Below are 19,496 nucleotides of genomic sequence, written 5' to 3' on the forward strand. Positions count from 1 at the left end.
GTCTCTGGCTGCCAGAGTACTCAGGTCCTGAAGAAATGAGCTGGAATCAGGCCCTGCCATTAATTGGCTGAGATCTAGGGCAAGTAAGTAAATGATTAGCTTCTCCAGGCCATGGTTGCTCCTTCAAAAAATAGAGATAAAGGTCATACCTACTTTCTCCAGCAGTGATTCTCAGACTCTCAGTGCAGGTAAATCACCTAGGAGCCTCTGCTAGTTTCTGCTTCAGCAGGTCTGTAGCGGGACCCAATAATTTGCGTTTCCAACCAGTTCTCAGTTGATCAGTTAAGTTTCTGGTTTGGGACACTTTGAAAAACACTGTTCTAGGAGGTTGTGATGTGACACTCTTGGCGCAGTTCCTGGTACAAGGCAAGCGAATGCTTCTATTACCCTTTTGTAAGCACAGAAACCTGCGGGAACAGTGGTCCACGCAGCAATCAAAAGACTGCGGGAGCCAGGCAGACGGTGGTCACACCAGACGTCGGCGGAACCAGTGGGCGGGGCAGCCTGGTGATGACGTGTAAGGGGCGGGCCAAGCATGCGCGTTGCTGCTCCTGCGTGCGGGAAGAGAGGGCGCGGCTCTGGCTCCGGCCGGAAGCGGGAGGCCGCAGGGGCCGGCCGGCGGGCGTCCCCTTTCCGGCTGGTCCTCATGGAGGCACTGGGGAAGCTGAAGCAGTTCGATGCCTACCCCAAGACTCTGGAGGACTTCCGGGTCAAGACCTGCGGGGGCGCCACGGGTAGGCCGGGGCGGGGCTGGGGTCTCGGGGAGGGGGATGTCCTAGGGCGTGGCGGGGTGCCTGGACCCTGCCTGGCCTGCCGGGGGCTGAGGGAAAGGAACAGGCCATTCTGACCCTCGCTCCCTTACTGCAGTGACCATTGTCAGTGGCCTTCTCATGCTGCTACTGTTCCTGTCCGAGCTACAGTATTACCTCACCACGGAGGTAAGGGGCGGGCCCTAGCACGTGGGCGGGGCTTGGCCTTCACAGTTAGGAGCTTTAGAGATGCGAGTGGGGAAGGAGAGGCCTGGGGCCAAATCTGACTGAGGTGGTGCTGCCCCAGGTGCATCCTGAACTGTACGTGGACAAGTCACGGGGAGATAAGCTGAAGATCAACATCGATGTATTTTTTCCACACATGCCTTGTGCCTGTGAGTACCTTACCATGGGTGGTAGTTGCATGTCTTCCATATTCACACCTCCAGCCTTAGGTTCTCCAGCACAACCTCCTTCCCCAAATCCACTGCTACCCCCAAACAGGCCCACCATCTTCTCACTCTCCAAATCCCAGATTCCTTGCCCCTAGAATCCCTATACCTCACCCTGACTTCTTGCTTCCAGATCTGAGCATCGATGCCATGGATGTGGCTGGGGAGCAGCAGTTGGATGTGGAACACAACCTGTTCAAGCAACGGCTAGATAAGGATGGCATTCCCGTGAGCTCAGAGGCAGAGCGACATGGTAACTGGGGCCACATCTCAGATCCCAGAGCTGGACATGCCCAAGCCCTACCTTCTAGCAGGTGGACGGTGGCCAGCCCAGTGACAAATGAAGGAACTAAGACCTAGAGAAGTCAAGTGGCTAGCCTGGGACCCCCACCCCAGCTACTAAGAACGAGTGGGCTGAAATCAAGGCTTCTAGCCTATCTTGAGTAGAATACTCTATCTGGCTGTCATTCTCAAAGTCCCCAGTTCCTGTCTGTGTTTGAGTAACAGAAGTTTGAGCCTGGGTCCTATGTGCCATGGCCTAGGCAGAACTCCTCTAAATGGACCCAAGTTTCTCAGGGTATTTGCTTACCTATCCAGTTGGCTGAATTCAGCCCTTCATTCTCTTTACCTTTGTAATGCAAGGTGGCTTAAGGTGAGGAGTTTACATTCTTGAGTTAGATTTGCCTATTGCAACCTATAACATCAGCTATAAAGTGATAAACAATAGTATGTATTACATGGAATTGTAGGGCCAAATGAAATAATATGTGTATAATGCCTGGTACAGAGCAGCTGTTCGTATTTAGCTCCTTTTCCTCTCCCTAGGCAACCTCCCAATGCCTCTGTTGACTCAGTTTCCCACCAAAACAAACCCTCTTCAAAGCTATTATTTTTCATACCTCAAGGATTTCTCTTTTGATGAGTTTTATCATTCATTCAACATGTTGAACACCAGTAAAACAAATAGAATTTTCTATAAGACTGGAAATGGGATTTAAGAGATCAGAGTCAAGTTTGACTCTAAGTCTTTGGCCTGAGCAAATGAATGACTTGAGATAGGGATGATCAGAGAGGAGGAAGATGACTTTTTTGTTTTGTGAGAGAGGTAGGGGAATATATATCCACTACTGTGTAACAATTACACCAAAAGGTAGTGGCTTAATACAACAAGCATTTGTTTTACCAGTTTTTGTGGGTCAGGAATTCAAGAGTGGCTTGCTTGGGTGATGCTAAGAGCATAGCTTCTCTCTCTTGAGATTGCAGTCAAGCTGTTGTCTGGGGCTTCAGTTATCTGAAAGCTTGACTGGGGCTGGAAGATCTGCTTCTGAGAGGGCTCACATATTTAGCTGTTGGCAAGATGCCTTTGCCATCGCCACATGGGCCTCTCAGTAGGGCTGCTTAAGTGTCCTTACAACATGGCAGCTGGTTTTGCCCTATACAGGCGATCCAGGAGAGAGCAAGTTGGAAACCGAAACTTCTTTTATGACCTAGCCTTAGAAGTTGCACACTGTCATTTCTGCAGTATCCTAGTGGTTACACAGGTCAGCTCTAATCATTGTGGCAGGGCCCTACATAGGAATGTGAATACCAGAAGTTGAGGGCCATTAGGGACATATTAGAGACTGGTTCCACAGAGGAGGATCACAATTTAGGGGGAGATTTCAGATTTGAGTCATGTTAAATTTGGGATGCCCATTTTATACCCTAGTGATGTTAAGAAACAGGTGTACCAGTCTGAACTTCAGAGGAGGGCTGGAGAAATAAAAGTAGGAGTTATTAGCATGTAGATGGTATTTAAAGGCATTGGACTAATGTTCAGTAGGAGTGAATGTAGGTAGAGAGGTCTAAGGACTGTACCCTAGGTCCCTGCCATATTTAGAAGTCAGGAAATGAGATCCCAGGAAGGGAGATTGAGAGGGATTAACCATTAAGGTAGAAGAGAATAAGAGATGTCCCAAAAGCCAAATGGAGGAAGTATCAAAAAGAGAATGAGCAGCTGGGTCCAACACTATTGATAGTCCTGAAAATAAGGAGTGAGAATTGCTCATTGCAATTGTCAACACTGAGGTCACTGGAGAGTTTGAGAGGAATGGTGTTGATAGTGTTGGGGATGAAAATCTGATCAAAGATCAGAAAAGGAGGTGGGGACAGCAAGTACAATGACCCTTTCAGTCTTGCTATAGGAGAGAGGGGAGAAGTGAGTTGGGGGCTGGAGGAGAATGTAGGTGGAGTAGTGGGTTTGGTGGTGAGGTTAAGTTAGGGTCTGTTGCTTCTCTTTTCTTAGTGGGAATTGAAAGGTCATTAGCTAAGAATGAAGAAAGGGGAAGGGATTTGGAAACCTAAAGTGAGAGAACAAGATCTAAGTTTGTCATCTCAGAGAATAGGAGAGGGAATTGATCAGTGAAATAAAGTAGGATTGCCAGGCAGCCTTAAGGAAGGCACAGACAAGAAGTAGACACACAGACAACTACCCTTCAATAAAAAATAATTATCTACAAAAAAAAAGAAGTAGACGCACAGAGCTGAACTTAACTAGGGTCTGGGTTCTGCTAGGCTTATACAGCGAAGGGAGAAGAACAGATGATTTGTGGTTATGTGCAAGAGAATAACTACAGCAATGGACCATAGAATTTATTTTCCATTTTTGTTAAGATATAACTGAAATACAACATTGTGTAAATTTAGGATGTACAATGTGATGATTTGATAATGCATGTGTATTGTGAATGATTGCCACAATAACGTTAGCTAACACCCGTCACTTCACATAATTACCTTTTTTGTATGTGTGGTGAGAACATTTAAGATCTGCTCTCTCAGCAACCTTCAAGTATACAATACAGTATTGCTAATTTTAGTCACCAGAACTTATTCATCTTATAACTGGAAATTTGTACCCTTTGACCAACATCTCCCCATTTCCCCCAGCCCCCAGCCCTTGGCAACCACCAGTCTACTCTGTTTCTGTGAGTTTGGCTTCCTTAGATTTCACATATAAGTGAAATCATACAGTTATTTGTCTTTGACTTATTTCACTTAGTGTAATGCCCTCAAGCTTTATCCATGCTGCAAATGGCGGATTTCTTTCTTTTTTAATGGCTGAATAATATTCCATTATATATATATATATATACCACATTTTCTTTATCCATTCGTCTGTTGATGGACCTTAGATTGTTTCTGTGTCTTGGCTACTGTGAATAATGCTGCAGCGAACCTGGGACTGCAGATATCATGTCAAGATACTGATCTCATTATTTTTTTACATATATATAACCAGAAGTGAGGTTGCTGGAACATATGGTAGTTCTATTTTTAATTTGGGGGGAACGTCCATAATATCTATACCAGTTTATGTTCCCACCAACAGTGCACAATACACTTCCTTCCACATCCAATCAGTACTCATTATCTCATGTTTTTATTTTTATTTTTGGATAATAGCTGTTCTAACATGGGGGAGGTGATACCTTGTGGTTTTGATTTGCATTTTCCTGATAATTAATGATGTTGGGTACTTTTCCATGTACTTGTTGGCCTTTTACATGTCTTTTGAAAAATGTCTATTCAGGTCATTTGCCCATTTTTTATTAGATTGTTTGATTTTTTGCTGTCATATGAATTCTTTATATATTTTGAATATAAGCCCCTATTGGGTACATCATTTTCAAATATTTTCTCCCATTCCATTGGGTTTGTTTCCTTTTAATTTTGTTAATTTTTTCTTTTGCTATGTGGAAGTTTTATATTGTGATGTAGTCCTACTTGTTTATTTCTGCTTTCATTGCCTGTGCTTTTGATGTCATATCAAAAAAATCATTGCCAAGACCAATGTCAGGGAGCTCTTTCCCTATGTTTTCTTCTAGGAGTTTTATGGTATCAAGACTTAAAATTAAGTCTGTAATCCATTTCCAGTTAATTTTTGTGAGCGGTATAACAAAGGTCCAGTTTCATTCTTTTGCATGTGAATATCCAGTTTTCCCAACACCATTTCCCATTTGGACCAGTGAGGGAAGTGAGGGCATAAAGAGGTGATAGTTTCAAAGAATTAGTGGATTCTGAGTACCAGAGATAATGAACTGGGATAAAAGGATAAGTAGTAGAAGATTGGGATGCTTGAAATAGAATTTTGGAAGGTTTTCAGTGATTGGTGATAAAAAGGTCTAGGTATGAGTATGAAAATGGGTGGCTAAGGTAGGATGACAAAATAAAGGTTTCTGGAGGATATGAGGTCAAGGAATTGAATATGAAACCACCAGTAATGATGAGGTGGTTAAAGGCAGGGAGCCCGGTGCAGAGGGAGTCTGAGAAGCACCAGGGTGAAGTGGTAAAGGGGCATACACTTTGGAATTAGAGCTGAAATCTCCCACTCATGGTGTTGCATTGGGCAGAGTCACTTCTCACCTTTGAGCCTCAGTATCTCCTCAAATACGATGGGGATAATAAATCTCCCCCTTCATAGAGTCATTGTGGAAATGAAAAGAGACAATATTTATAAAGTATAGCAACTTATACTCAGCTAACATTTAGTATTCACTGCTATTGTTTTATTACTGTCACTTTTATTAAAAGAGTGTATGTGTAGAAGTGCTTAGTGTCTAACACATAGTATGTGTGCAATATATTAGCTGTTACTGTAATTTTTATTATTCCCAAGCCACAGGCCAAAGGGCCTATGCAGGGGTTGGTAGTATAGATTTCACTGTATCTGCCTCCAGCTAATGCCTCTGCCTCTGCCCTCCTCTTAGAACTTGGGAAAGTGGAAGTGAAGGTGTTTGACCCAGACTCCCTGGACCCTGATCGCTGTGAGAGCTGCTATGGTGCTGAGACAGAAGACATCAAGTGAGCCAGACCAGGGCTGGGGGAAAGGGAAGGGAAGGGCTCCTGTCAGGTGCTGTTTGTCAGCCATCCTCAGCCTCTGCTGGACTCTCTGGCAGGTGGGGCAGTCAGACCAAGAATCTAGAGGGCAGGGGGTGTGCCTTGATCACTGATACTGGTGCAGGTGATTGAGGCTGTGTGGCTGGGGGCTTCATAGCTGGGAGTGAGGCTGAAGTCAGCCCTGCTATGGTTCAGAGGTAGTTTCTGGAGTCCAACTGCCTGGGTTCCACCCTTGTGTCCTTGGGCCAAGCCAAATAATCTGTCTTGTGAAGGGGGATGATAAAACACCTTTCTCATAAGAGTAACATCAGGATTAAATGTATACTGTATGTAAAGCACTGAGATGGAATCTCCAGCCCAGATTATTAAGACAGCAATATATGGCAACTGCTGTATGTTTCTCAGGTCCTCGTCCCTTAGAGAGAGATTCAGCAGGTCTAGGGTAGGTCTGGGAACACATTGTTTATTGTTTATGTGTACAATTCAGTGTCATTAACTGCCTGTATAGCATTATGTGACCATCACCACTGTTAGTTCAGAATTTTTCATCACTCCAAGCAGAATGGGAATATGTATTTTTAATAATCCTGCTGCCGCTGAGGAAACATACTTTGAGAACATTTGGTGGTCAGGGATGAAACTCATGCAGGCTTCATTAGGGGGCAGAACTACTTTATTTCCCAAGGTTCCAGCACTGTTTTTGGGCCTCTTTGTCACCCAACACCCCCCTCTCCTACAGGTGCTGTAATACCTGTGAGGATGTGCGGGAAGCATACCGCCGTCGAGGCTGGGCCTTCAAGAACCCAGACACTATTGAGCAGTGCCGGAGAGAAGGCTTCAGTCAGAAGATGCAGGAGCAGAAGAATGAAGGCTGCCAAGTGTATGGCTTCTTGGAAGTCAACAAGGTACAGGTGGGATGGGGGCGGGGACAGGGCCAGCCAGGCTGTGGGTGGCCCCACTCCACTGTGAATTGAGAGCCCACTCATGGCCTTGGAGACAAGGGAAGGGAAGAAACTGCTGGAGAATGAGAGAGAATATCCCCTACAGGTGGCAGGAAACTTTCACTTTGCCCCTGGGAAGAGCTTCCAGCAGTCTCACGTGCATGGTGAGTGGTCCTGCATCAGCTGGGAGGTTTAGACCCTCGACACCTTGGCAAGTTTGAGTGCCCCTTCACCTGCGCTCTGTTCTTTGGTCTTTGGCCCAGAGCAGACCCTCATCTCAGGGTAGCAGTTTGGTCCAGTGGTTAAGAGGAGCCAGACTGCCTGGGTTCTGGTTTCAGTTTCAGACCTTACTGGTGGTATGAAACTTGGAGAAGGCTCCTTAATCTTTTCAAGCTTCAGTTTCCTGTTTTATAAAGCGGTGATGATAGACTTACCTCCTAGAGTGTTTGCACAGGTTAAAGATTATAGTACAGAGCTTGGCTTGTGGTGGGGACTTGTTTAAAAGATAGCCCCCAGAGGCAGATGGCCTGTGTGAGTCTTTGAGAGAAGCAGAGCTGGGTTGGAGCACAGGTTCTGTCACTCCCAATCTGTGTCTGTCACTCCCAATCTGGTATTGAGCCCTACTCAGCGTCGTCTTCTATAAAATGGAGCTAAACATACTAGTACTACTACCTACCTCATGGGTTTATTCACAGGGATGAATAAATGAGATTTATTCTTGTTCATTTACTCATTCATGCATTCACTACATATTTAGTAATCACCTACCATGTGCCATGTGCTATTCTGGGTGCTTATGATACAGCAGTTGAACAAAACAAAGTCCCTTTCCTTAGAACATTCTAGCAGAGACACAGACAATAAACAAGTATATAAAATATGTGGTATATCAGATGCTATTAAGTAATAACCAAAAAAGACAGGATAAAGATGATGGAGGTAGCAGCTTGGGTGAGACAATATGGGTGTATGCTGTTCTCTCCAGGCGTGCATTGGGAAAATGTGGGTTCACTTCCAGAACACCACAATTAAGCAAACATCACAGTAAAGTGCATCAAATGAATGTCTTGTTTTCCCAGTTCATATAAAAATTATGTTTATACTGTAGTCTGTTAAGTGTGAAGTAGCATTATGTCTAAAAATAAAAGTATATACTTTAATTAAAATAAACTTCACGGCTAAAAAATGCTAACCATCTGAGCTTTCAGTGAGTTGTAATAATACAGATCACCACAACAAATATAATAATAGAATGTTTGAGATATTGTGAGTATTACCAAAATGTAACACAGAGACAAAGTGAGTAAATGCTGTTGGAAAAATGGCACCAATAGACTTGCTTGATGCAGGGTGGCCACAAACCTTCAATTTGTAAAAAATGTAATATCCGCAAAGAGCAATAAAGTGAAGTGCAGTAAAATGTCTGCCTCTATAGGGTAGTCAGGAAAAATCTGTGACGGGGTCAGATTTGAGTAGTGAGCTGAAGGAAGTAAAGGAGCCAGCACAGGGCTATCTGGGCAGTGAGAAGCAGAGTGAGTGGCAAATGCAAATCCCTAAGGTGAGAATGTACTTATTGAGTTCAAGGCAGAGGGAAAAGGTTAGGGAGGCTGGAGCACAGAGAGCAGAGCTGCGTGGTTAGAAATAAGGTGAGAGAGATGGCAGGGGAGAGCTGCTGAGGCTTCTGTGTGGGTGTCTAAGTGACAAACAAGTAGGGATGGTTGGAATAGTTTGCCATGAGCAGCAGAGCTGGGGATTATTAGGGAAGGTCGAGGGACAGTGATCCGGAAGTGGCATACAAGGAGCAAGGGGGACCTCTCTTTAGGCCATGAAGAGGACTGGTGTGGGAGAGAAATCATCACCACCTGGGGGGCTGCAAGGAAAACAGTGCCTTCAAGGGAGAGCTAGGCTGTGTTTGGAACAAGAAGGTGAGGGGGGTGTTTAGAGGTTAAGATGTAGGGGTTTTGCTGATGAGTAGCAGGGCCTCATGGAAGGGTCTGGGAGGGATGGGAATGAGGAACGTATTAGGGTATGTGATAAGAGTCCAGGGGATGGGAGCTGGTGTGGCACTCCTGAGCTGCCCAGTGACTAAAGTAAGAAGTAATAGGAAGGGGTAGGGGTCCGTTGTGGAGGGGACCAGGAGGAGGCTTCTTAGCGGGGTCCAGACCCTGCTGCTGAGACAGGAATATTCCACTCTCCCTTTCTACCACGTATCTTGCTCTGTAGTCCCATTGAAAGGCTCTCAATCTTTTTTCTCTTCCTCCCTTCTTTCCTACCCATGCTGCAGTACATGCTGTGGAGAGTAAGTGGCCCTGCCCCAGGGAGGCCGAGCCCCACTTCCGGGGCAGCTGACTCTCCCAGGAGGGGGGAGGTGTGGATGGGCCTGGGGCCAAGGCCTTCTCTGACCTAGCTGCTGGGTAACTGTAGAAAGCACTGGCTGCACCTTAAAGATGGGCTTTCTTGCAGCAGAGAGATCGGGTTGGAGGGCTGGAAGAACTTGTTCTGGGACAGATGGCACAGGGTACCCATGGTGTCCCTTTGGGACTGAGGGAGGGGGCAGAGGAGTTAGGGAGAGTTTAGACAGCATTCTCAGGACCCACTTCACTTTGGACTTCAGTGATTGGTCATCGTTCACTACTTAATGAGAGATCAGTGGGTTTTGTTCCTGAGATGCAAGCAGGGCTTTGGTGGGAGTGAAGGTCTGGAATGATGTCCATAAAGGGCTCCCTGTATGTCAGGGCAGAAATAGGATCTGTGTTCTTAGGACCCCTGAGGGGGGCATGGACTCTCACACAGGCCCAAAGCAGGCCTCTTCTGGCTATCCTCAAGCAGGGCCAGGCTTGGGGAGGAATGAGGAGTAGAAGGGGAGCTGGGAAGGTTGCACTCCACAGGGAGAAGTGTGAGGGGTCTGAGCAAGGACTCTGTGGGAGCCGGGAGGCCAGTCTTGCTCAGCTGCTGACACCTTCTCCCTTCTCTCCTAGTTCATGACTTGCAGAGCTTTGGCCTCGACAATGTATGTACCGGGTGGAAACCATGGAGGCTAGGTGGGGTGGGAGGCTTGGTTGCTGCCTTCATTTCTCAGTAGGGATGTTGGGGGACAGGGGAGCTGATAAAACTATACCATCTTCCGACTGGGCATCCAATCTGAGAATCGAGTAACTGGGGGTGATTTTTAAACTTATGTCTGGCAGGCTGGAAATGAGGCATGGGGTTGGACAGGAGCATCCAGGGCAGAGGGAGCCTTGGGCAAGGTCAGCAGGGAATGTGGTACTTCCCAGGAACTACAAGGGCCGGTGTGGATAAACGTGGCTGGCAGCCCACAGAGGACCACACAGAACTTGGGCCACACAAGGAGCCTGGTCCTTCTCAGAGCAGTGGGAGGGGTTGACCTCCCAGTAGGCCAGTATCATGACAGAATCAGACTTGCATATTTGTAAAATAACTAAATTTGATTAGACTGGAGCAGGACAGGAGCAGGAGCTGGGGGGCTGGAGCCCCTCCAGCCTCAGCTTCCCTGATTTGAGACCTACAGGCAAAGCTAGCACCAGCCACACACGGTCTGTGCCCAGTCTGTTTGCCTGATATGTGGATGTAGCCAGAACCTCACATTCTGCAGCCCAAGGACTCTGAAGGGAGTTCCTAGATGGGGAGCTGGGGTTCCTATTTCAGTCGGATTCAGAAGAATCCCCATGTCTCTCCTTTCCCCCAATCTCCACACATCCACTACGAGACCCAGGTGTCCTTGTCTGCTGCTGTACTACAGAGCTTTTGATGGGGTGGAGCCTTTGGGGGCCTTAGTGCTTTGAGGCCCAGGTGTTGGTGTTGCTTACAGATCAACATGACCCACTACATCCGGCACCTGTCATTTGGGGAGGACTACCCAGGCATTGTGAACCCCCTGGACCGTACCAATGTCACTGCACCCCAAGGTACCAGCCTGGGAGGTAGCCCCCAGCTACCAAAACCCTACCTGGCACCCATGCCCCCTGCCTTTTTCTCCCTCCAGCCTCCATGATGTTCCAGTATTTTGTGAAGGTGGTACCCACAGTGTACATGAAGGTAGACGGGGAGGTGAGTCTGCAGGAGCTCAGATGTCAGAGTTCCTCTTGAAGCCAAGCACTTGAATCCCTTCAACCTGGGAAAGGAAGTGCTACTTTTATCCCCATATGATGACTAACAAGCTGAGGCTCCAAGAAGGTAGGTGATTTGCCCTTATAGCCAGAGTGCAGGCTCCAGGCTGTCAGATTCCAAAGTTCTTGTTCTTTCTACTTGCCCAGACTGCCTCCATCCATTCTTCCAGGCCCACTGTCTGTCTGCTTCACGGTTCCCTGTGGTCTGCACTGAGCTGGGCTAACCCTTCCTGAACCCGCCACTCCCCTTTTTGTTGTGGCCGTGGAGCAGCATCTCAGCAGACTGGTAGAATGTGTGGGCCTGAGGGGCAGAGGAAGTCAGGCCCAGCCTTGCAAGGAGCTTGTGGTTTGGCCTTGGAATTGTTTCTCATTTTTGGATTCCCACTGAGAGGATCCATCAGGTGTATCTGGGATTGGTAAACTGTACAGAGCTGGTGCCTGGAGGGGAAGCTGGGATGGTGCGGGCATTTAGGTGGTCCCCAAGCCTTGCAGTTGTTACCAACAGGGGGTCTTGTCTTCACACATTCAAGGCACTGCAGACAGGGGAGGGCAAGGTGCAGGAGTGGGGTTAGAAGCCATGTCATAGAGCTGGCCCTGGCCCAGACCCTGCTTCCATCGCAGGTGCTGCGGACAAATCAATTCTCTGTGACCAGACATGAGAAGGTCGCCAATGGGCTGATGGGTGATCAGGGGCTTCCTGGAGTCTTCGTGCTCTATGAGCTCTCGCCCATGATGGTGAAGCTGACGGAGAAGCACAGGTGAGGGTCGAGGAAGGGAGGGGCCTGGGCCTGCGGAAGTAGGGGTGCCTGCTGACCCTGCTGCCCCTCCGCCAGGTCCTTCACGCACTTCCTGACAGGCGTGTGTGCTATCATCGGGGGCATGTTCACAGGTTAGAACCTTGAGGGGGTCTATTTGGGGTTGGGGTGTGGTGCGGTTTTTAACACCTGGGCCCCCTGGGTTTGGGTTGGGAGAGAAGGGGTACATCAAAGGCCAAGGGGAGGTGCTGCCCTGGCCAGTTAGATGACAAGGCCCTGGAGGTCAAGCCAAGAGCACAGCCAGGCCAAGTCCCGCCCTTGTTTCCCTCCCCAGTGGCTGGACTCATCGATTCACTCATCTACCACTCAGCTCGAGCCATCCAGAAGAAAATTGATCTAGGGAAGACAACGTAGTTGTCCCCTTCCCTTCCTACTGTTCTTTGTCTTGTTTCTCTTTGGCCCTGTGGTCATTTTTTCAATCCTCTTTCCTCAACCCCCCACCCCTACACAAAAAGTGATTTGCAGCTCTAGGTTGATAAACTATTGATTGTGATAATATTTGCTGGTCTCCAAGAGTTCTTGGGTCTGGCTGGAGCCTGGGAACAACAGCCCATCACAGCCACTCACCAAAGGAAAATCAGAACTGATAGGTCAATCCAGATGTCCACTGTGAGCCCGGTTTGGACATCCTCTGGTTAATAGGGCTTTACTCAAACTAGACTGATGTCCACCCCACAGCCCTAACCTCAATCCCTCCTCTGCTTGGTCTTTAGGCCTTTCGGGTTCAGCCCCAGGGCTGAGCCAGACTTTTCCAGGATGAGCTTCCTGGAGCCATCATGGCCCCCAGGCTCGTACGTGTACTAGCCCAGTGGTTATAGGGTCCTGGGTACAGGCTGGGCTCGCCATCTCTTCAGTGATGACTAAGCTGGGGTCCCTCCCTTCCACTCTGGGCTCAGTCACCTGGTCCCCTTATGCTCCCTGACACCACTATGTGCCAAGTCCCTGCTGGCTCCTGGTACTGAGAAGGATCCAGCCAGGTCCTGTGCAGTCTCCCAGGTGGAGGCAGAACTGAAAAACAGGGAAGGAAGGTAGTAATGGCCATTCTAGAGCAGGGCCAGCATCATACCCTGGCTCTGGACCTAGTCAGGGCTTCCCATTACATCCATTAATGTGTGTGGACAACCAGGCCTCAAGACTTCATCACTCCATAGTCCAGGGATCCAGGGACATTAACAGCTGGGCAGTTCATGGTCATTCCTCAGTGAGTTTTAGTGTAAGATAGAATAGAGGAAGAGTCACAGAGAGGACAGAAAGCAAAGTAGGGTGATGAGAGTAAAAGCTCTGGAGGCACACAGACCTGAGGTCCAGCTCTGATGTCATCACTTGTCAGCTGTGTGACCTTGGACATGTTATTTAATCCCTCTATGAGCACTGGTTTCATCTGTCAATTGCAGGTGATAGTGCCAGCTATAGTGAGCATTGTTTTTCTGATCACGCAGAAACCACTCCCACTCATTAACAGTATCTTGAATTTCCTCTGGGAACCTCCCTGCCCACTCTCAGCTTATGTGTTTTGGGAGAAGGGTCAATTTCCTACCCCAAACTCCAGGGGAGGGCCCAAATCAGCGTGTCCCATCCCCCAGCCGCAGTGATGCAGCAAGAGCCAGGCTCTCTAAGGACTAGGAAAGCCAGCCTTCCTCCAGCTGTGAATATGGGGAGACAAGTTGCTGCAGCCATCCTGCTAGTCCCAGGGGAGAGCCCGTCTGCAAATGAGCTAGCCCCCAGAGGACAGCAAGAACCATAAGCAGGGCAGGTGAGGACCCAGCCATTGGCCGGAGCGGGAGCAACAGGTGTGCTGCTCAAAGTGTGTGATAACCTGGGTGGCCAGGGCTCCTTGGCCCTGGCCCTCCTGCCAGGCCCTATTCCCGGTGGCGGGGCAATGTGGGCAGCCTTCTATCCCTGTGAATTCGTTTGTCCAGTAACCCCCAGCACCTGAGTTCACCCAAGAATATCTCTAGTCCCTGCCCCCTGTATTACTATACCCAGCATAAACTCAGGGTTCAGAGTGGACACATAAGGTCTATCCAAAGAAATCAACTAGCTTATATTGGTGGGAAGGACTGCGAGGAGCAGGAGCTGAGGGGCTGGCATTATGGGATGAGTGTCTGAGGTCAGCTAGGGTTAGGGTTGGTGGAGGGGGCGGAAGACGACCTGGCTGATCTTGCTGGGCATGATGTAGAAGACGAGGAAGACCATGACCAATACCAGGAGCAGCACCGCCACCAGGATGTGCCAGTTCCAGCACCAGATGAAGAAGATGAAGGTCTTCAGTGGGTTCACGTACCAGTTGAAGGAGGTTTTTGGGTGATTGGGGGACAAAAGGTGGTGTCAGAATGGTGAGGAAGCCCCTGGGCCGCCCTCACAGCCCCCTGCTCAGGCTCTGGCCTGGCCTCCCATGCCACCCACTCACTTGGGCTTCTCCAAGGGCTCAGGCTCCTTCCGCCCCTTCTCCACTGGCTGCCTCTCAGCCTCCTCCGCCGTCAGCAGCTCAAACTGTGCTTCCACCTTCCCCTAGCAAGAGGGGAAAGAGAGGAGCTGGGTTCCGGGTTTGGCCCCTGTGCCCATGGGCTTAGGCCTGTCACCCCCCAATCTGGTCCCTGCCCTGGCCACACCCACCGTAAGGTTGTGATGTTGCCTCCGGGGTCTGTGAACTCTACTGGCCAGCCCTTCTCCTCCTCCGTCTCTCCTTGCCCGCCTGAGCCTCCTGCTACTCCCGCTCCTCATCCTCGGTTCCTGCAGCTTCACTACAGGCCGCCAGCCTCTCAAGCGGTGGCAACAGAACAGATTGAACCTTGGTCCTGCCCCATTTCTGGCCAGCTGCATAGAACAGAGCTCAGGGCCCGGAGCCCCTCACCTCACCATGTCCGGTAGCTGCAGCCCCAGGGATCCTGCAAGTCCTGGGCTCTCCAAACTAGGCAGGAGGTCAAGATCTGTCTGCGCCAGGGGGTGGGAGTAGCACTGCAGCACCATGAGTTGGGGCATCAGAAGTGAGAATGTGATGGTCAGGCCACAGTGATGGACCATATGCCACAGCCCAAACGACGCAGGTAACGGCCTGAGGAAACGGCCAGTGGCAGGAGCAGACTGCCAAAGCAGCCACCAGAGGCCCTGGAACCACAGTTCAGTGACCTGAGCTTGGGTTAGTCAGAGGACTGAGTTGGGGACTTCGGGCTGGGAATGGAGGTTTGCAGTGGGCATGTGCTCAGGACTGAATAAGTTCAGTAATTGGCCAGAGAGCAAAGGTTAGTGACCTCGGGTCTGAAACCCAGCATTCAGAGATGGTTTAGAGTAAGGAACCAAGGGCCTAGGGGGCAGCCCCTTGGCAGGGGCAGGGACAATGGGGACAGAAATAAGGGTTAGGGACTGAGGTAGGAGGAAGGCTGAGCAGTAACAAGGAAGTCATTGGCAGAGATGCGGTCATAGTCCCAGACCTGTGGGACCAGCACGGCAGGCTGCCAGAACTCAGCCTCCTCCAGAGTGGAGAGTCCAGGCTGATGCCGGACCTCACCTTCAGCTCCGTGGGCGGGTAGTCAAAGTGGAACACGAAGCACAAGTTGAAGTTCCCCTCCCTGGTCAGAGAGTTTAAGTGAACGTCTGTCTCCTGCTTGTCGTGCTCCAGCTCCTTCACCCAGCTGGAGCCAGGGGAAAGGTGCAGGTCCAGAGGCTGGCCATCGGCACGGGGGCCAAACCTGGAACCCAGCTCCTCACCCAGCCTGCCCCTCAGCCACCAGTGGGTCCCTTCACCCAGCTGCAGACACTGGAGAGGGCCTAGGAGACAGGGCTCTGGCTCAGCTCAAGGACCCTAGCCCATCTGCAGTCACAGCTATATGCATGGCCCTGCCTGTGGAACTACCTTTTCACATAAATGTCACTCGACTCCTCTCCAGTGAGCAGGTTCACATCATCCAGAACCACATCCTCTGTGTTCCAGATGACGACTCTGAGCTCATAGGTGGGGGGTGTATTAGAAAGGTTTCAGCCTCTGGCGAAGGGTCCTGAGGGGGCTTCAGGAAGCACGCAGGATCTGGGCTAATGACATTCACTGTGCACCTCATATGTGCCCAGCTGGGTGATCAGGGAAGCTGTGGTCCCTTAAAGGCAGCTCCAGGTATCACTAACCACCCCCCACCACAGCAGGTGGCACCAGGAACGGTCTACTGCTCCAAGCAGGCCAACAAGGTTCTCTGTCCCATCCTACTGGAGTCAGGACCCTGGAAGGTCAAGTTGCATAGCATCAGATGCAGAGCTAGCACCACTGCAAGCCAAAGTGACATGAAAGCTGACATTTCAGGGCAGAGAGGGGAGAAAGGCAGTTTTTGCAGAGAGGAGGGGGGTGGACAGCACAAAGCCCAGGTGAGAGCTTGCAGCCCCTGAGGGACAAAGGAGGGGCAGCAACATTCTTGATCCTGCCCCAGTAGCCCTATCATGGGATCACCGGTCTTGGCTGTCACGGGTTTTTCTGGCTATTGTTTTCTCTTGACCAGCATCGATTTCTCCTCACTTGCTGTCAGAACTCTGATTCTCTGTTGGTGACACCACCCTCACCCCACTGCTGTCAATCTGTGTGATTCTGGTGGGGAAGACCCACCCCTATGTGGCTCTAGAGGTGGGCACATCACCTAGGACATCATCCAGGACTGGCCAATCAGTGTCTTACCACCCCTGACCACAATGAGTAGTCAAGGGATTAACATGTGACCCACTCTGGTCCAGTGAGAGTCAGCCTTGAGGTATTTGCTCTAACTGGGAAAGAGCTGTTTGTTTTTCTTCTCCAGTAGTCTAGTTGGTCAGCTGTAAGCCTGGCACCGTTAGAAACCTTGCCCCCAGACTGAGAAAGCCTTCCAGAGAGTGACATCAAGAAAAGCAGAGCCCAGAGGTAGAAAGTGACAAATTGCTGACAACAGCTGAAGTACATACACCCTACACAGAATTCCCCTCTGACTGGCTCAGGTCAGAAGGGGGTTATATTGGTATTCAGACTCTTTTGATTGAAAGTGACAGACATCCAGTTCACAATGGCTTATGAAAGGGAATTCTGTGGCTCACCTAACTGTTGAAAAGCCTGGGCAGCAGGTTTTCAGAGAGCCCAACATGTGTCCCATAGGAGGACGGGCCCGGACTCTCTCACCTGATTGGCTGCCAGGGTTTTATGTCAACTGGGAGTGGGGCAGGTACATCTCAGGGGAAGATGTCAATCCACATGTGAAGGGATCCCTGGGGACAGGCTAAAGGATCTTGCTGGAGTCCCCACCTCCCCTGACAGCCCTGTGGCCAGAGGCTGTGCCTTGCCCCAGGTGGCGAGAAGAGCTGGAGCCAAGAGGGTACAGTGGGGCAGATCCTGAGGGATGAGGATGAAGGTGGAGTCTGAAGTGGGGGTTCCAAGGTTGAAATTAGATTAGGGGTGCAGGGATGAGTCCCCAGAGTGGAAAAGTAAGATCTGGTGTTCCTCAGGTCCAGATCCTAGGGACCTGAGCTAGACGTTAGGTTGGGAGTGCCAGGTCTGAGCTTTGTAGGCCCAGGGGTAGGGATATCACAGGACCAGTCAGGGTAGGGTTTTGGGGTGGTTCACGACTGCAGTGGGGATGCTGGGGACTGAGATCAGAATCAGAAGTGGCAGTGTATAGTGTCCACCTAGAGGTCTCGGGGAGAGGGCATCCTGGGACCCACAGTCCAGGACCAGGTGGGAGACCTGGGGTTCTGGGGTTAGCGCTAAGCCCTCTCTCACCTGCAGCAGCCCCAGGCTGTGGGGATAGTAGAGGGACCGCGTTTCTACATGCTCGGGTACCAGCTGGATCCCCAGCTCCGGCATCTCTGGCCAGTGCTGCAGCACCAGCAAGGCCTGGGCCTCCTCAGGGACCTCATTTGCCACCTTGGGCCCAACGCTACCTGCAGCAAGAGGCGTGTGAGCCTGAGTTCCACATAGTTCCCAACTCTCCTCCCTTCCTCCCCCAGCCCTTCATTAGAAGCTCTAAGCTGAGGCAGCTTCTGCAAAGGATAAAGCCCACAGGCTGGGAGGGCATGTCAACCAGAAAGCAGGGGGATGCTGCTATGACTTTTGCCAGTGAGGAGCTGGCAGTCAGAACAGCGGGACTGAAGGGGCTATGGCCTTTGCTCAAACCCTGCTTACAAACAGACCACCAGCCATTTACAAGGCATGAGCTTAATTCTGCAGTCACATTCTGTTCTGTGGGACCCCCTATGGGCCACCCTGTTTCTGGGAACGATTAGCTACGGCTCCAAGGGCTGCTTGGACTCTCTTCAACTTTGTACTCACCAACAAAGAGCGTTTTCTCCCCAGCATCAAAGAACCTCATCCTTACCCAACCAGATGCACCTCCTCTGCTTGCAGCAGGAGGTGGGCTCTGGGGGGCACACTGGACTAGACACTACCATATTCTACCATCTTGCTCCCTCTGGACTGTCTAGTGGAGAAGGGCTGGTACCTGGGGGCAGGGTCTCAGGCGTGTCAGAAAGACTTTGCTGCCCACCTTGACAGACCGAGCTCAGTATTCAGGGCCTGGGAGGCCACAGCGTTGGCACAGCCCTGCCAGGATCTGCGAAGGCTAGAACGCATCATGCCAGGCATTGTCCCTGAATCCCTGCCTCAGTTGGGGCCAGCACGTGAACACTGCTGGGCACAGAGGTAGGAACGGGGACCCATGAAGACATAGGATCCAAGTTCATAACTCCAACAGAAGAGAGATTAGACCTTGCTTAACCATTAGAATCAAAGATGTATGCCAGGTGCTCCTATGAAGGAGATGCTGGTATTTTTACTTCCAATTTGCAGATAAGAAACTGAGGCTCAGGTTAAGTGGTGTATTGGTTACAGTATCCTACCTCCCAACCCCAGGTCTTGACAGCTAAGCTATAATGTCTTGGTCATGGGAGGTCCCCTTCTGTGAAATCAGAGGAACTGGACACACCAACGGGAATGAGAACTTGAATGTCTTTGGTCAGACTCAGAATGGCTCCCAAGGGGCTGCTGTACTCACACACATGTCATACTGGGAGGCCAGCCCACGGTTCACTCTGTGGTGGCTATAGAACCGGTTTTCCATATCAGTGTGGGTCTTCCCAATGAGGTCGTCAGAATCCACAAGGTCATGATGGGACACCTCCCTGCCCTAGGAGGTGGTCTTGTCGGGGGAGGGGTGTCAGGGGTCTCAGCAACCTCTGCTCACTCCCCCCCCCCACCACGCCAGCTGCCTGAGTTGGAGCTCTGGGGCCCCAGGCTCCGATAGTAAGGCTGCTCCCCATTCCGAACCCAAGGGCCCAGCCTCACTCTCCAAAGACGGGGTTCAGCTGCTTGGGAATATAATGCTCCTTGGTGTCCTGCAGCTCCAGGCCAGCACTCACCACCACATAGGGGTCTGCTTTGCCACAGGGGTCTGCAGGAGCCAGGTTGCTGGTCTACGGGGACAGAACGGGGTGGGACTGAGAAGTGTCACTGTCATAACCCCAGGTTACCCCTGCTGGACCTAATCTCAGACTACATGTAAGAGGAAGTTACCAAGGGGAGATCTCCCACCTC

General features: G+C 50.3%; 1 protein-coding gene and 1 pseudogene across 1 annotated transcript; one reads left to right on the top strand and one right to left on the bottom strand.

Annotated features, from left to right (window-relative positions):
• The first annotated feature begins 554 nt into the window (after positions 1-554).
• ERGIC3 (ERGIC and golgi 3) lies at positions 555-12,460 on the top strand. The gene is made up of 13 exons (XM_036902452.2): positions 555-734; positions 868-938; positions 1,057-1,144; positions 1,335-1,454; positions 5,950-6,043; positions 6,819-6,984; positions 7,127-7,184; positions 9,999-10,030; positions 10,850-10,946; positions 11,024-11,088; positions 11,769-11,905; positions 11,981-12,036; positions 12,237-12,460. Exons 1-13 carry the CDS (start codon positions 647-649, stop codon positions 12,314-12,316), a joined length of 1,152 nt encoding a protein of 383 aa, XP_036758347.1. The 5' UTR covers positions 555-646; the 3' UTR covers positions 12,317-12,460.
• Positions 12,460-19,496, bottom strand: part of LOC118920154 (fer-1-like protein 4) — a 41,272-nt pseudogene continuing 34,235 nt past the window's right edge.

Source organism: Manis pentadactyla, chromosome 5 (assembly GCF_030020395.1).
Source record: "Manis pentadactyla isolate mManPen7 chromosome 5, mManPen7.hap1, whole genome shotgun sequence".
NCBI classification, from domain to species: domain Eukaryota; kingdom Metazoa; phylum Chordata; class Mammalia; order Pholidota; family Manidae; genus Manis; species Manis pentadactyla.